This window comes from Anabrus simplex, chromosome 1 (genome assembly GCF_040414725.1).
Source record: "Anabrus simplex isolate iqAnaSimp1 chromosome 1, ASM4041472v1, whole genome shotgun sequence".
NCBI classification, from domain to species: domain Eukaryota; kingdom Metazoa; phylum Arthropoda; class Insecta; order Orthoptera; family Tettigoniidae; genus Anabrus; species Anabrus simplex.
The window spans coordinates 1,407,849,900-1,407,868,724 of NC_090265.1; the positions used below are offsets into that span (position 1 = coordinate 1,407,849,900).

The 18,825-nt window shown below is 38.5% G+C and overlaps 1 protein-coding gene across 2 annotated transcripts in view; it reads right to left on the reverse strand.

Annotated features, from left to right (window-relative positions):
* Positions 1-18,471, reverse strand: part of Iswi (Imitation SWI) — a 304,965-nt gene extending 286,494 nt beyond the window's left edge. Inside the window, exon 1 of one of the 2 annotated variants that reach the window (XM_068225541.1) lies at positions 18,311-18,471. In XM_068225541.1, the coding sequence (XP_068081642.1) occupies positions 18,311-18,361 (51 nt within the window). In that variant the 5' untranslated portion in view covers positions 18,362-18,471. Of the gene's footprint in view, positions 1-18,301 lie in introns of both variants that reach the window. The other variant, XM_068225540.1, reaches the window with a different exon arrangement.
* Positions 18,472-18,825: the final 354 nt, after the last annotated feature.

Here is an 18,825-nt window from a genome sequence, read left to right on the forward strand (position 1 = left end):
GAACTGAATCCAATCTTGCGATCAGAAATTATATACCACCACTTCTCCTACCCTACCAATGTGATGGTGAAATTTTTTCCACCACTGCTAGAAACAGCTAATCACAGTGTCAGACAAATAAAGACTTGATGCCTTAGTAAATCTTGGCCACCAGGCAGGCTATGACTGGGATATAAGTAGTCACAGATGGGTTGTAGTTGGGCATGTTCAGAAAAGGGCACAGATTAGAAAGTAAAATTTAACAGTTTTCCAGTACTGATATGCTGAAAGCTTCATATGATCTAGTTTTGTAGTAACAGCCAGGACTGGCCAGGTCCTACCTTAACAGATGGTAGAGAAAATTCAAGTCTATTACCACATTATCTTTATTTCCTATGAGCTCTAACAAGCTTTCGATTTGCTCATAGATTACCTCTACCTCTTTGTTGGAAAACGGATGGTGGTCACACTGACAGGTCATCCCAAGCATTGCTGATCAACAGTTGGGCAGTATACCTGAATGATCACTACATCAACTGGAGTGGCTTTCACTTTATCATCAATCTGTTACTTACATGGTATGTAAAACCTGCTTTCCTCCTCAATGGTAATGCACAGAGACAATAACCATAAGATGACGATATAGTAACGACATCAACACAATCACTCTACACAAGACGAAGCAGTCACAACAAGATCTGGCTAACACGTGAGATTCTAGAACCATTTTCAACCTTAGCCATATCAACTCTGTGGCGCTCCAACCACCGTTGATATTTCCAGATTTCTTTCACCCGTATCTGTATCTATATTCTGCTTGCAGCTCCTCGTCTTCTTCCAGGCCTCAGTGCCTCGAGTTTGTTGGGTGGGGGGCGGCTAGGATGGCAACACCACAATAGCGCCAGCTCAGCTTACTTTGGGGGCGCATTGCACAAGCACAAGAATGCAACTAGGGCGCAACACGAACCAAGGAATGACAATGAGCTTCCATGACTGTCGCTAGACGACCAACCAAAACAGCACAACATTACTTCCTACCAGGTACTTATACATATATTTTTTTAAAGAGTTTTGACAGTACATTGCTCAGAATTAAAAAAGAATGGTATTTCTGCATTGGTCGTGTCTTAGTAACAAATCAGTATGCAAAATTGGGGAATAAGGTGCTTCAATCTAGACTCCAAAATCATTTTATTCACTATGAGTGAAATAGCAGTTTAGGGGAAGGCAGATCTGCCAATCTTTGGAATATGGAATCAGTAATCAGGGTAATCACAGAATAAAGGGAAGCAGACACGGACACCTGGAATTTTCACTTTACCTACCCTAAAACAAATTTACATATTTAACCTCTTAACATACCAATTATTTACAAAATTGTGATCTTTTTTTACCTAATTTTTTAATTGTTAAAATGGGCTATTTATTGAAAACTAATGGCAGTGGTAACAATAAAAATACATTTTTCGAACTTAACAATGAAATATAAGCCACCGAAAAGTTCCTGCTTTAAAATCCCGAGTATACTCGTGATATTTTTTACGGGTTCTAAAATAAATAACACAGCACTAAACAGATGGCAAGTAATACAACATGACACTCAATACTGTTCAAATGTTTGTGGCTGTGTGAAATGCCCTAAAACAAGCATCAACACACAATGCTACATCGATGGAAAGCCGCGAAAACGAACTGCCTAAGTCACCGACATCCACTACGGTTGAGTCAGAGACATCTGTTGGCAAAAATAGGACCCTAAAGTAATAACTTCATAAACATCTGGCGGAAATATTGAGAAACAACAAGAAACGAGTATATTCGGGCTTTTAAATTAGGTACCGACCAATGAGCGACATTCCCGAGTATACTCGGGATTTTATTTTATATAAATATATAAAACCCTGAGTATACTCGGGCTTTCATGTTAAGAGGTTAAATACCTATTCAGTTATTTTGGTGTAGTCCAGCCCCGCGGTGTAGGGGGCAATGCGTCCGCCTGTCACCCAGCGGCCCCAGATTCGATTCCCGGCTGGGTCAGGGGTTTTTAATTGTAAAGGATTAATATCCCTGGCCTGGGGACTGGGTGTATGCGTCATCATTAACGTTCTTTTCCTCACATTCAACACTTCCTCCATTCCAATTACACGCAGGTTCATATCGCATGGTACAAGTAAGGGCAAACCCCGAACAAATTGCATTTTAAAAAATATATATATATTCTGGTGTAAATATAGTGTTGCAGCATGCCACCTCTTGGTACTGTTCCTTAGTGAATCCTTTTTATTTTATTGAAACATACAGCACCATCTGATGCCATCTTTAGCTTCTCAATGAGGAGTAATGCCAATGTATTTGTACTTAGTGAACACCTATATTCAGTTTGATCCTTTCTTAAAATGCTTTAAGATTCTTTCTGTTTGTGCATTACTATGTGGCACTGACAAAACATACATAATGTTACTGAGAGTGTTATACTTGATTTGATCACTTTCATTCTTTAAATTTGCAACTTTACTCCAGGCAACATCAATCCTAGGAATGCTGAGCGAAGAGCAAGGAGAAAAGTTCACCAGGATCTAAGACAAATGGAGCAAGAATAAATATGCTGGCAGATTACTGCTGGTTAGGCCATCTACACACGGAGCTACTCATTAGTAATTGATTGGTAACTGAAGTTTCTGGCCGATTACTTGAGTGTCACTTCCAGTGTATTTCAATGGAAAACCACACACGGCGCTACCAGTTAGTAATCGGTTAGGAACTAGTTTGTAATCAGTTCCAGGTGACTTGCGGAGCCAGTTACCAGCGAGTTTAGTTTCTCAGTTCCCAGTGATCAAGTGTCTTTTTACGATGGCGAGCGAACAAGTTTTCAACATAAAGTTAGTGGGAGAAATAAAAAAACACCCCATACTGTACAACTGTACGCTGAAGGATTACGCAAGAAAGGACATTACGGAGAAAGCATGGAATTATTTTCTAAACTTTTTAAATTTTTTGTAAAAATAAAGTTCACTTTTCGAGCTCGGACAGCCGCTTAAGTGCGGCCGGTATCTAGTATTCGGAACACAGTACGTTCGAACCCCACCATCGGCAGCCCTGAAAATGGTTTTCCTGTTTCCCATTTTCACACCAGGCAAATGCTGGGGCTGTACCTTAATTAAGGCCACGGACACTTCCCTCCCACTCCTAGCCCTTCCCTGTACCATCGTCGCCATAAGACCTATCTGTGTCGGTGCGACGTAAAGCAACTAGCAAAAAAAAAAAAAGTTCACTTATCTTACCTGAGAGTTATTAGCACTCTTTCCTCAGCACTCACACATTCCCTCATATTTGTATTTCCCTGTCGAATGGCAGGCATAATAAGCTGCACCAAGTCCATACAACTGTGTTTGGTCATATGATAAAAGAAATAAATTTAGCATCCGTTTGTTCGAACTCCTTTACTGCTATGAATAATCTGCAGTGGATGTTCTTTTCAAGATATGGATGAACCCAATACCTTCTTCTATTTTTTTCCCCTGAAATAATGAAACACAATCAAGTCTTCTTCGTCACTTGAGTCGGTGGTTGACATTCTAGCAAAGTTACGAAGCGATCTAGCGAGTCCGCAACAAACTTTACAAATGGCTAATCAGGAAGAATCCGTCACCGTACAGTAGCTTCGTGTGTGGAGCCGAGACACTATTCAGTTACTAACCAGTGAGTGACCCCAGTTACAAACCAGTCACGTTCCTAATGAGTAGCTCCGTGTGCAGAGGGACTTACTGAAGTGGAAAAATATAACTAAGTCTCACCAGTTGAAAGCAGCGCAAAGAAATTTCTTAAAATAAGTCAAGATATCATAAAATTGGAACCATAGATTGTCATTCTAGAACATGTTACCAATAGAACAGAAAGTTCAACGTGGTGTTTACAGATGCTTTTTATTAGCGTTTTTACTCAAGCCTCTTTACATATATACAACGGATGAGTAAATGTAAGAAAAAACCATTCCTTACACATGATACTATAGTAAAATTAATCCTGTATGTACGTAAAAGTCATATATTCATTTTGATTTTTCAAAGAAACCCAATGTGATGGAGAAAAACTGACTTTAGATCCAGCATGCCTGAAATATGAAAAATCACTATTTGAAGATTATGCAATGATCAGAAAGTTTAACTTTGCAGTCCAGTGTTACGTTCCACAAGAAACAATGTAAATAGTAACTCTATTAGCCTTATTTTTCCCACATGACTTGTGTTTCACAAATTCAATATGCCTTCTACAATCATTCCTCCGCCATGGGCCACAGAACTATCACAACACCACACGCTACAGAATACGGGAACACTGATTTTCGAGGTTAATAGACGTGGCCATTCTTCTGTATATGTATCACGATACTTTTGGAGCACAGCATTTTTATTTCCTATCCTGTTGTTGGAATCATAGGCCTGCTTCATTTCTGCAGCACTTAAACAGTCCTTAACCATAAAATAATTGGAATAAGAAAGCCAGAACAAGAACCACGCATGATCACTGATTGAATGAATATGGCGCCATAATGCCGCAAAAGGCAAAAACAAAGAAGACCGGAGTGAGGCACGATGGGAATGCGCATTGTGATGTTACAATGTCACCCAGCACTTAGTTTAGGATGGAACATTTACAAATTTTCAGGTGGAAAGTATAAAATTATTGATTTTCTGTAATAAATATGCCCTTAACTGTAATACGGTAATATCATGAACTCCGTTCTCAAAAATCTATGTCATTAGTGGTCCTATCGATAAATACTACACAACTAAAGTTATATAGAATTACATTTACATCATACATTTTTACCATACCAGCTATAACAAAGATATTCACAGATTTTTATTTTTGTTGCTAAGTCCATATCAACACAGAGCCACAAGAAAATGGGAGAACAGAATTTAATGAAAATCATATGTAAAGTTGGAGAACAAAGCATTACAGCCTAGACTATAAATAACTTTATTCACACTGGATGAAATGGTAGTTTAGGAGAAGATGCCTAAACCTTCATTTTTAAATACTTTATGTTATTGGTCCTATCAAAAAGCACTACATAGCAAAAGTTACAGATAATACAATTTCCACTCATTTGTCTTATAGTTTTACCACACCAACTATGATAATAAAATTCAAGACTTTAGACTTTTGTTGCTTAATCCATACATGGAAATATTGTTCAATCGTGTTAACTGGGATGGTTTTTTTGTCATGATTGTCTTAAGGTGTAAATCCACGTGGTTATTAGTGCATATAGAAAAGGAAAACTGTGATGATTGTAAAAGTGAGGGAAAAAATTGTAATGGAACGATCACTTTAAGAATAAGACAAGAGCAGTGGCGAAGCGTAATATTCTTTGTAAGGTAGGCTGAGGTTTCATGAATTACAAAAGTAACAAACTTGCCCAATTGATCAATCACAACCTTATTCTGCATGGTCCCTTAACCCATCAGAGGTTGGAACCTGCTTCCATTTAATTGGCCTGAGCACTCATTAGGGTGGGCCGAAAAAATTTGAATTCTTTTTACCAATACCAATATAAATGGTCTGTTATTGGACATTATACTGGTATTATTTATATTGGTATTATATATTTACTCATTTGGGACAAATATTTCAGATTCCCTATGGGAATCAAAATCTATATCATTCTTCTTACCAAGTCATAATACCGTGAAAAATTTGCAAACTGAGGAGAATAAAAATTAGTAAAAAAAATTAATAAAATTGATTAATATTTTCAGTCGCGCACGTGCTCTTAAGTTTGCCGAAATTAGAAAAAAATTACTTTTTTACAATAATTGTTAACATTTTTAAATTAACCTCTTCCCGAATGTAACAGCTCAAATTATTATGCACTGTATTCGAACCACAAAAAATAATATTTTAATATTATTTAAATCCATCAACATCTTCCGCTCATGCATTTCCTTCAAAATTAATGAAAATTTAAAAAGACTATATACAAATAAAGTAGATCACAGTTCAAGGAGAAAGAAATACTAAAAACTTCCACGTTTATTTTTGTTTTCTTTATTGAATACAAGCTTAAATGTTCAAAAACAAATTATTTTAGACCATCAGTAATATTTATAAACAATATTTTAATTTAAAAAACAAGTTTTTGTGCGAAGAATCATGAGCCCAAACAACTCATGTAGAACAATTGAACATCACTGTTTTCACTCATTTTTAGCTGAAGGTAATTTGAAATCTGATTTATGGGCAAAATTAGGCATGGGTGACCCTGACAGCAGAGTCGTTCTGGTAAAACTATCCCTAGACTCAGCTCCGCAAAATTTCCTTGAGGCTTCTGTCACGAGTTTCACACATCGTTCTACTGCCTGTGTGTGAATGTCTTGAATGTTATATCCAAATTAGAGACAGAGTCACTTTGAATATATGATTTAATCTCGTCACTGATCTCTTAATACTGGGAGAGAAGATAAATCACAATCCATCCAGTTAATTATTTCCGAGTAGTCCTGAGCCTTGAAATTGAGTTTTGGCAGCAAGAATGTTCTGACAGTTGCTCTCTTTCGATCTGTCTCACCTTTAGAAATCTTCGAAGTCTGATCTCTCTTACGTGTTTTGTATTATCTTGTATCATGGCTAACATGAAATGTTCTGGATAAGCAAAAAAGCCATTTCATTCTATCACAGGGTTGACAATATTACATAAATTTTCAGGCAGGTACCTTGAAGATTGTACTGATTGGTACTGGTGTACAAGCTTTGGTGTCTCTGTAAAGTATTTACTTGTTTTGATGCTAAACCACATTGGCATGTATGACTTCAAAATACGAAGGGCGTCCTATATTATTTTACACTATTTTTTCTACCCAAATGCAGTACATTACACATCAGTTATTCAATATAATTAGTAAATTAATGAACATCAGTTATTACGTCCACCTTCTCAACATTATCTCCCTGTAACTGTGTGCACCTTTGCCATCAATGTGTCAGTCTCTCCAGACCTTCCTGAAACCATCCTTTCGGAGTGCTGCGTACCCATGCCTTGACAGCTGTGTCCAGATCTGCAAAACAGCGACCACGCACAGGTTTCTTCACGTTCCCAAACAGGTGATAATCACTTGGTGCCAAGTCTGGAGAGTGTGGTAAGTGTGGCAGCACCGTCAATCCCATTTTTCAATGGCAGCAATGGTCTCTCGGCTACCACGGGGCCTGGCATTGTCATGCTACAGAAGCACACCTTCAGCCCATTTTCCTGGCCACTTACTTTGAATGGCACGACATAAGGGCTTAAGGGTTGCCACATATGCTGCACTGTTAATCGTGGCCCCAAATTCCAGCCAATAATGAGGAGGATCCCCTTTGTGTCCCAGAACACTGTCGCTATTTGCTCGCCAACTGATGGCACTGTTCAACATTTCTTTGGCGGTGTACTGCCTCTATGCTTCCATCGCATTGTTTCGTTTGTGGCTCATGGTAATGGAGCCACTTAGGTGAATTTAAACTTATTACGGGATGTAACTACCCAATCCGAGCTTAGACTGTGAATTTGAGAATTATAAACTAAATCGAGTTCACTATTTTTAGTACGGTTCACGCAGATATTTTGCCTTATGAACTCGACTGTGACTGGTTTGTAACCAGTTTTTAACTGATTAGTCATCCCAATGATTTCGGACCCCCGTTGATTTACCATCTAGGTACTGAAACAGATGACGGAATGGCATTTCATTGAAATGGAGAAGGCAAACTGCCTATTGTAACGGATTCTCCATATGTATTTCTTCGATTTGGCGAATCAGACTTTTTCCAACCTGTATTAATAGCAGTGTCATCACATCCTACGACAACTAACTTTTCAAGACAAATAATACCACAACCAGACAGATAAGAAATAACAGAAGTGAGAATATCTTCAAAACTTTCAGAAGTTGGAGTAACATGGCCGATGTAGAGTGAACCAGGTTCTTGAATTAGCGAGTAATGTTCTTCCACTTTTACTCTACGGAACCTTTTCGAATGAGTTAGATCAACCACTAACATGTCTTCCATCTTCCCATCGGAATAGAGACCTTGTAGTGGAAATTCTTCAGATTTACTGCACAATTTACCTCTAACATTTCGTTTTCCTCTTCTTATTTTGTTTTGTCTAAAACGTGGGAGACGTCAGAATCGGTAATTAATCCAACGTCAAGCAAAACACTTGATGTGATTGCAGCGGTAGCACGATCAGAAACTCCATAATGATCGTCCAGTAATGCAGTAGATTTTAGCTCAATTCTCATCTGCCAATTAACAGAGGAAACCTTTTTTTGGAACTTTAAAATCATGGTCGCTATCGCTACCTTTACTAGGAAATTGGTCTTCATCATCAGTTTCAACAATATTTACATTTGAATGAGAGCAAGAGGGTTTCGGATGAGATTCAGATTCATCATTATTCATTAGCGCTTAATGAATCCTACACGAGGTAATCTCTGACTTAAAGGTCTGGAATGTGGGGTTAAGATATTCTTATCTCTAGTAGTGCACTAAATAAAACTCACAGGAACACTCATAAAATACTGTAATAATAATAATAATAATAATAATAATAATAATAATAATAATAATAATAATAACAAATATATAAATGTTTCATGCAGTCAGAACATGAGTTAATATTAAAATTAACGTGTTTCAATACCTAATTTATTAAACCTACATCATAAACTTACATTTATTCATAATACATAAATATCAGAAAAAGATATTTGAAGAAAGTTTTACAATGCTCTGCCAATAATACCCCACCCCATACCCCTCTCTCTCCAGGTTACAGTTGCTAGCTTTAGGAGGAAGGTATTACCCGGCTCTCCTCCAACCAATAGGAAAGTTCCACATCATTATACGTGTTCCTCCCCGAGAAATCAGCTAAGCTCAAAACCGCTCCTCTCCCTGGACCACAGATCTGTTATAGTGAGAGGTGACAACAAACGTTTGTTCGGCAGTGTAGATTAGCACAAAATATTCCATTGTACGGTGTTGGTCATTTCCCATACAATAATTATTTTGCTCACATATGGTTCATATTATCACCCAACTCCATATCTTTCACAAGTTTACACTACGTAAAGTATACTGTACATATATGCACATAATTTAAGTAATTGGATAGAATACGTGGATGTCCTTGTAGAATGAAAATTGTCAATCTTTGTAAATGTAATTTTTACAGCTATGCTTATAGTGTTTTAATTTGCATTTGAAACTGTGTGTCTGACAGACTGGAAAGTTTTTATTACATTTAATTATTTCTTTTTTTTTATTAAATTATTGAAGAAGATAATATTGTTGTGACAAAAGATGATAAAGGTAATACTTGTGCTGAAAGAAAGACAAAGTTAGATTGAAAAGACTGAGAATTTTCTAAGAAGCAATAATTTTGAATTGGTAAAAAAAGTCCCAAGTCGTCATACATAGGCCTACATCATTATAGACCGCTATGCCTTTCAGCATTCAGTCTGCAAGCCTCTGTGAATTTACAAAATACCGAGCTCGATAGCTGCAGTCGCTTAAGTGCGGCCAGTATCCAGTATTCGGGAGATAGTGGGTTCGAACCCCACTGTCGGCAGCCCTTAAATGGTATTCCGTGGTTTCCCATTTTCACACCAGGCAAATGCTGGGGCTGTACCTTAATTAAGGCCACGGCCGCTTCCTTCCCAGTCCTAGCCCCTTCCTGTCCCATCGTCGCCGTAAGACGTATCTTTGTCGGTGCGATGTAAAGCCAATAGCAAAAAATTTTTTTTTTAAATACATGTCGCCACAATCCTATTTTCAACTAGCATTGTGGCCTCGTTTACTTCCATACCTCTTATCTTTACATTATTAGAAACTGAGTCTAACCATCATTGTCTTGGCCTCCCTCTACTTCTCTTACCCTCAATAACAGAGTCATTATTCTCCTAGATAACCTATCCTCCTCCATTTGCCTCACATGACCCCACCACCGAAGCCAGCTTATGCGTACAGCATCATCCATCGAATTCATTCCTAACTTAGCCTTTATCTCCTCATTCCAAGTACCCTACTGCCATTGTTCGCTCCTGTTTGTACCAGCAATCATTCTCGCTATTTTTGTGTCTTACTTTTAATTTATAAGATATCCTGAGTCAACCCAGCTTTCACTCCCATAAAGCAAAGTTGGTCTGAAGACAGACGGATGTAAAGATAGTTTCGTCTGGGAGCTGACTTCCTTTTTACAGAATATTGTTGATCGCAACTGCGAGCTCACTGCAGTAGCTTTACTGCACCTTGATTCATTCTAACTATATTACCAAACTGGGAGAACACACATCCTAAATAATTGAAATGATCTACCTATTCCATCTTTGTATCACAAATATGATATTCAATTCTGTTGAATTTCGTACCTACCGACATCAATTTAGTCTTCAAAAGGCTAATTTTCATACCTTACTAATTTCACCTATTTTCAAGTTGCAAGATATTAGACTGCAGGCTTTTGGTACAATCTGCTATTAAGACCAAGTCGATAGCTTACTACATTTCTACCTAACTGAATCCCTCCCTACCACTTCATACCTCTCAGCAGATCCATGTAAACTACAAACAACAAAGGTGAAAGATTACAGCCTTGTCTAACCCCTGTAAGTACCCTGAACCAAGAACTCATTCTACCATCAATTCTCACTGCAGCCGAATTGTCAACATAAATGCCTGTCATTGATTTTAATAATCTACCCTGGATGGTGAACATCTTTTCCCTCAGTACCCTGCCATATGCTTTCTCTAGATCGACGAAGCATAAACACAAGTGTCTATTCCTCACGTAGCATCTTTCAATTACCTGGCGCATACTTAAAACCTGATCCTGACAGCCCCTCTGTGGTCTGAAACCACACTGGTTTTCATCCAACTTCCTCTCGACCACTCATCGCACCCTCCCAAGATGCCACCAGTGAATACTATGCCTGGTATACTAATCAATGAGATATCTCGATAGTTGTTGCAATCCTTCCTGTTCCCTTGCTTATAGATAGGGACAATTACTGCTTTTGTCCAATCTGAAGATACCTTGCCAACACTCCATGCTAATATTCTATGAAGCTATTTTATACCTGCCTTCCCACTATACTTCACCATTTCAGGTCTAATTTCATCTATTCCTGCTGCTTTATGACAATGGAGTTTATTCACCATACTTTGCACTTTGTACATAGCTGATATACCTGAAACTAGTTCTAGGAATTTCGGATATGCTGATGATTGGGCTCTGGTAATACAAGATAAATTCATGGAAAACACTGAAGAAACACTGACAGCTGATCTTACCACCTTGGGACAGTACTTTTGCAAATGGAGATTACAACTGAATCCAAACAAAAGTGAAGTTACTACATGTTTTCACCTTAGCAACAAAATGGCCAATCATGAACTGAAGGTTTAGTTTGAGAACACTTGTCTTGCCCACAACAGATATCCACAATATCTAGGGATTACTCGACAGACTTCTGTCCTTCAAGAAACATCTTGAAAAAACGGCTGCTAAGTTACAATCAAGGAACAACATCTTACAGAAGCTGTGTGGAACCACCTGGGGATCCTTAGCATCTATCCTACGGTTTTCAGCTTTTGGTCTTGTGTACTCTGCTGCAGAATACTGCTCATCAATATGGCTGAACAGCAGTCACACCACATTGACACTCAGCTGAATCACACTATGCATATGACATCAAGGACAATTAGATCTACTCCCACTTTCTGGCTACCTGTTCTATCCCATATTCCACCACCTCACCTCCATCGGGAAAATGCTCTCCTACGTGATAAGAAAATAACTAACAACAGTCAGTTGCCAATCCATGGTGACATGAATGATGCTCTTATTAACAGGCTAAAATCTAGACACCCACCTGTTAGAACAGCCAGAAACCTAGCAGACGCTAACTTTAATCTGCTTCAGGCCTGGAAGAAAGTATGGATATCCAGTGCTCCATCAGAATATCACAATCTATCATGGCTGAAAAATAAACCAGAGGGTTATGACCTTCTACGGAAGACCTGGACATCCATCAACAGGATTTGCACTGGCCATGGCAGATGTTCCAACTCCCTCCATAAATGAGGAATACTTAACTCGGCACGGTGCAGTTGTGGTGCTGTGAAGCAAACATTCGGCACATTGTGGAGCAGTGCTCTATAGTTGAGTCGTAGCATTCTCACAGCCAGGAAAGCAATTCAGTAAGGGAACAATGTTTTCCATGTCTTCTTGTACCACCACCTCTCAATGTTCAACCTCACTCAACAATATGTTCCATGACTTTGCTAATGTTGTTGTTTCAAATTCTTCTCAAGACTGCGCTATCCAGTATGCCACGTCTTTCATGTTGATTCGTTTTAATTATTCTATCATGACGTTGCCATTATTCATTTCCTCTATCAGGGATAAAAGGAGTTTCCGCCGACATTTCCTCTTTAATGTTTCCAGCACAGCCTGGTCCATTGGCTGGCGTTATGGCGTGACATTAGGAGGGAAGAACATGACTGACGTCAACACTTCCAAATTGCTCTTCAATTGGGTGTGATGAGCATTGTCTAGTAGAAGAACTGTTCTAGGCAAAATTGTTTGAAGCTAGAAATTTTTCTACAAACTGTGTAAAAAAAAAAAAACCCCAGTATTCAAAGATGTCAGCAGACATGCAGGCAGCCTTCTGTTTCGTGTAATGGACTGAAAGAGCATTAATAGAAATGTTTTTAAATGTCCTAGGCTTCTTTGCTATAACAATCGTAAACAATTTTGCTTTTAAGTTCCCAGTAATATTACTACAAGCAAGAACAGTAACTCTTTCCTTACTACACTTGTATCCAGGTGCCGACGTCTCGGCTTGGGCTGCAAGAGTTTTTGATGCACAACTTGAAATTTAGCCCAGTCTCATCACAATTAATAATCTGATCACCGGTTATTCCTTCAGCAAGAATTATTTCTTGAAATTCCTTTTTAAATTCCACAACCTCATCGGATTTAGCTGACGGCTTTTCTCCACAGATATTAAGCTGCCTAATGCCACATCGTTTTTTCCACCAATCAAGCCACCCAGCACTGGCAGTAAAATTAGGGTCCCCTTCATTACACTAGTTCTGAAAATACACCACCTTTTCTTGCAGAATGGGGCCAGATATTGGCAGGCCCTTTTCCCAGTTTTGAGTGAGCCAAAGAAATAGTGCTTTACTTTTTCGTACTCACATTTTTTCTAAATTTCTAATTTTCAGTGCATCACTTGTTGCTTTTCAATTTCTCCCCTCTTTTTTTTTTTTTCCAGTCTCCTACTGTAACACGCCCAACACCATAATCTGAAGCCACTTTTTGGAGAGTTTCCCCTTTGTGCAGTCTCTTTAACGCACTCAGCTTGTCTTCCATAGAAACAACCACTTTCTTCCGTTTACTCACCATACTCACAGAGGATATGAAAACTATAACATCCACACCCAACCAATACTACAATGAACAATGACTGAAGACTTGCAGCACCTGTCCTTGAGAAAAAACCGGTCCTTCCACCAGCAGTCAGGCCAATGCTTGTCCCTCCACACCGGGTGTCCCAGAACTTAGCCTCCACCAAAAGTTAAAATTAAGTCTACCAGCGTCGGACAACACTGAATGTTGGTTAAGTGAAAGTCAGTTGAGCGAGACTCTACTGTATTCACACAGTAAGTGTCTCCGTAGATGCCAACTGTATGACAGTGCGGATAATTTTGCTGATAATTTATAAATAATTAAGTTTATTGATTTTCACTCTGGTATCATCTTATTTTGCTTGTGGCTAAGCGACCCTTGACATTGATATGGGATATACAGAGAGCCTCGAGACCATAAAGCCGTATATCTGACCTAAGCCCAACTGGCTCCTGCCCGCAGTTAGTGGAACGAAAGAACAAAGGTTTCGAATGAGAACAACTCAATATGTCGGTAGATGTCGCAAGAGGAAATCTCTCATAAATCTGTCACAGCAGGGGGTCTGGTGCCAGGTATCACACCTATTGTATTATGTTAGCAGATTTATCCATTTCAATACCACCGGTGTAATATAGTATAGTGTTTACAATATCTGGGGATAACCACTCCCAGATGCGGATAAAGGAAGTGTGGATGCGGAGTTGTATATCCACACAGGGCTATCCATATCACTTCTCAGCAATGATTCAACTCGTAACATAATTATGGCAAATAGGCTATATATCTATTCCTTTCTTTAGAATACAGGGTGCGCACAAATGATTGGAGCGGTTTTGTCAATTATTTCTAGCCATATTATTAGAGATATGGTGATTGTGTTTGATGTAAAGCAAGTATCCCTCAAAGTTTTGTTTTGTTTTGTTTGAATAGCCCTTCATTCATTGTGCTTCCCCCAACACCCGCAAGAGCGCAACAGTTGCAACATCCGGCAGACATGATGCGTCCTCTATTCCAACAGTTGCAAAGATGGCGACTAACAGTGAAAAAGCGTATGGTGTTCTGAAATTTAATTCCAGCCAATCTGTGACAACCGTGCGATGATACTTTAGAACAAAGTTATTGGAAAGATCCATCCAGTGCTAACTCCATTCGTCGATGGTATCAACAGTTCAAAACCAAGGGATGTCTGTGCAAGGGAAAATCAACAGGCCAGCCTAGTGTGCCTGAAGAAACGGTTGAGCGTGTGCGACGCAGTTTTGAACGTAGCCTGCAAAAGTCAACTCGTCGAGCGAGAAGGGAAATGAACGTGCCTCTTTCGACCGTTTGGAAAGTTGTAAAGAAAAGATTGCAGATGCGCCCTTACCGCTTGCATCTGCTCCAAGCACTGTCGCCGGCTGACAGAGTGAACCGTTTTGAGTTTTGTACAAGTTTTCAGGAGCGTATGGAAGATGATGAATTTTGAGACAACCTTGTCTTCAATGATGAGGCAGAATTTTTTCTGAGTGGTCAAGTTAACAGACACAATGTACAAATTTGGGGGACTGAAAATCCCCGTACCTGTGTGCAGCACGTTCATGACTCTCCCAAGCTCAATGTTTTCTGTGCTATCTCGAAATTTAAATTTTACGGTTCCATTACAGGGCACATCTACCTGGATATGCTGGAATATTGGCTCATGCCACAGTTGGAGACCAATAACATGAACTTCAGCTACCAACAGGATGGTGCTCCACCTCATTTCTATGTTGATGTTCATGGCTTTCTGAACTTTCCAGAAAGATGGATCGGTCGTATCGGGAATGAAGATCACGCTCTCATGTCATGGCCTCCACGCTCTCCTGACCTCACCCCTGCAACTTCTTCATGTGGGGTTACATGAAAGACGCAGTTTGTACGCCACCATTACTGGCTGATCTAATAGAACTGCGGCCTGCATCATCAACGACTTTGGTCAAATTGACAGCGACATGCTACGTCGGGTGTTGGACGAACTTGACTATAGAGTTGAAGTGTGTGGAGTCACTCATGGAGTACATATCGAGCATTTGTAGGGTCATAAAAAAACTGAGTTTTTCTGTCTGTCTATATAATTTTGTAATGTTACAACAAATAGGCCTAATAAACAAACAGGAATTTTTTGAACCACTCCAATCATTTGTGTGCACCTGTACTTCTACGGTTTAACACATCTTTACTAGATTTCCAGCTCCCTGTACACTCATCGCTCCCTAGCCCACCCTGTTTCCCTGAATGTAATGTACTCTCAACCACACAAAATTTAGCAGTCACAGCAGATGACTTACTTTCAAAATCCTCTTATTTGAAATAGGATGAACATACCGGTACTGTGCAGGAGGAGGGATTGCAAGTACCATTTCTTTGGCCACTGGCTATCCACAGTTTACATTTTGTGAGTGTATAAAATTAAATATTTCTTTGTCAGCAAATTTTTCTGTGGATTAGTATGCCTTCTTATATACCTTGTAAACAAACCCCCTAACTTATGTAAAGGTCATCTGGGTACAAATTCTAATCTCCTGCCTAACCATTAGGATCTACAAATATGACTTCCAGTTTCCCACATACCCAATCCATAGCTCATTTAAATTCCCAATCACCCTCCATTTGTTATCCCAATAATTATGATCTCCACTCAAACTTCTCCCATCCTGCTATAACCAGAACCTTCCTTCCCACTCCAAGCCCTTTCCTATCCCATCAACATAAGACCTGCCTGTAATGGTATGACGTAAAGCAATCTGTAAATATAAAGACTCCATTCACTAGAAATATTATGAAATCTGCTTAAACATTTTAAACAAGATCACACAGAATTCCACCTGCTAATACAAAGTGTCCATTTATATTGCTATCGTAAGTTAACATACGTTAATATTAATACTAATAGTAATTCGTACACTTGTACAATGTCAAGCAAATTGAATTCATGTGGCAATCAAAAGCAATTAACTTGTAACTACTGTATGAAATCTTAAGACAGTAGTTCCAAAAATAAAACAAACTTCACTCTGTCTTAGTAGTGGTGATTATTGTTTTAAGAGGAAGTACAACTAAGCAACCATCCTCTATTAACACAAATCAGAAGAAAAATGGAAGAGGTCCGACACTTCAAAGCATGAAAGTATCTATAAAAGGTAGGGAAGAGCCACTAAGTACATGAAAATTAATGACCTCCCAGGCCTTGTAAACTTAATACCTTCGAGGTCAGACAACAAAAGTTTACTAACATAGGCCCAACAGTTAAGTGGAAGCAATGCCAGACTCAGCTATGGGAACCACGATTGCCAAACCATGCTCCAAAGTTCAGAGCTCCAGGTTAATCTTTTAGTCGCCTCTTACAACAGGCAGGGGATGTTGTGGATGTTATTCTACCGGCCACATTCACATGGGAACAAACTTTACTCGCACAAAACTTTTGTTGTATTAAATTAGTTCATTGAAAACATGCATACCAAAGACAGCATTAGCGGATTGAAACTCTACAAAGAAATCCAAATAAAGGTTAAATAACAGAATTTGCAGATAAATATCTAGCAATGCAGCATAGCCGCTTAAGATGTGAGAATCGTCCATGGGATAACCTCTACTGTAGAATCTCATCTAAAATACTGAAGGCAATTGCCTGAATGAAACTGAAAGGTGCTTGTTAGTGTAAACTATACTAATTTATATCACATCCACGATTTTCCCTTATGCAAGAAATTCCACCTTTAGACAAATGTTCAGTGAAACCTTTGGATAGTAGATGCCAGTTTAAAGATCTTCTCCTAAAAGAGAAAGGGGGTTAGACTTCATTTAGATGTGTTTTAATTAATTTATTGCCACTGAACTGTTATGATTACATTCTGGTACCAGATTAGGAATTAGAATTCACTAAGTGTGGGTGTGTTTGTGTGTATTATAATTATTTCACCATCAGCCAAAACAAGATGAGATAAGATTTCAACACATACTTTTATTTTTATCTTTTACACACTAGTTCTTAAAAACACAGACATCAATTAGGTTATACTTTTAAATGTCAACCACCTCTTCAGGGATATGATCCTCTAAGCTTGAACAAAGGTGGTAGGATTGAAACCAGCTGTGCTACACTGCCAGTTGAATCAACATTATGAACAAAATGTAAAACAAAATACCAGGAGGATGGTCATGAAAACCACTAAAATATAACGAGTTATATCTGGACACATACCTGGAGTGTCATATTATGTAAAAGTTGACAGATATATCACAAATCTCTATATGGAACCAAAAGATTTGGATAACTTCAAGACCCTTCCCGATCACAAACAGCAAGTCAACAAAGAGTTCATTCAAAGTAGAAACTGGAGAATTCAGGTTTCTATGAGAGAACGTTAGAAGACAGTAATAAAGCTTCATTTATACAAATGCCACTTCTACAATCATACGCCATACCGATTCAGTAAGAACATCAAACACCAAAAACAAATGGAATAACCTAACTTCTATTCTGAAGAAAACATCACGATTTAACTGTAGACCTACTGTACTTTATTTTCAAAAACATAACAGCACGACTGAGAGCAGTAACACCACCATAAAAACTGGTATATTGCTGAAAAACAAACAAAAAATAACCACAAAGGAACGAAAAAAGAATGGGACCTCAACTGTCATCCAATCTGACAGACCAATGATGATCTAGAAAACTACCATCTTAGCAATGAAAACTGAAAAAACCTAAATGTTCGCTATTGCAACTAAATGTATATTACGTAGAAATAATAACATATGAAGAAATATACAAGAAACCAAGAAAAAGTAAAGCATTCATAGCAGCAGTAGAATGAGACAAGCTAAACACTCTTTCACAATTAAACTTACACCACTCACCGAGTTTCCCTCGATATCGCATTGCTCCATATTCTCTTCAAGCTTTGACATATTGAATGATCGTTGAATAACCACACTACTAAAATGTCATCGAAAGAGCCGGCAAAAACATCGCATGATTAATCAACACAAAAAGACGTGCCCCTTCATCCCTAATAATTATGGCGCGTACTTCAAGAGAATAACAAACACAAAATCCAAAAAATTATTATCGATTCCAAGGAAATTACAAGAAACTTCATCAAACGTTCTAACTAACAGAAACGTGAAAATTCATTCCAATAGGAGGAAATGAATTGCACGATTGGATTAGGTTCAGAGGCCTTTTCGTAATTACTATTTCACTCTAACTGTAGGAAACAACTCATGAAATGGCGTTACGTCGTTCAGCCTACTGAAAAGGAGTCACTCTTACATATGTTCGAGACATTGTAGATTGCTCCAAATCAACGAACACATCCGACCACATAGATTCACATTGATTAACATGTATTTCAATAATTTTAAGTTGCAGA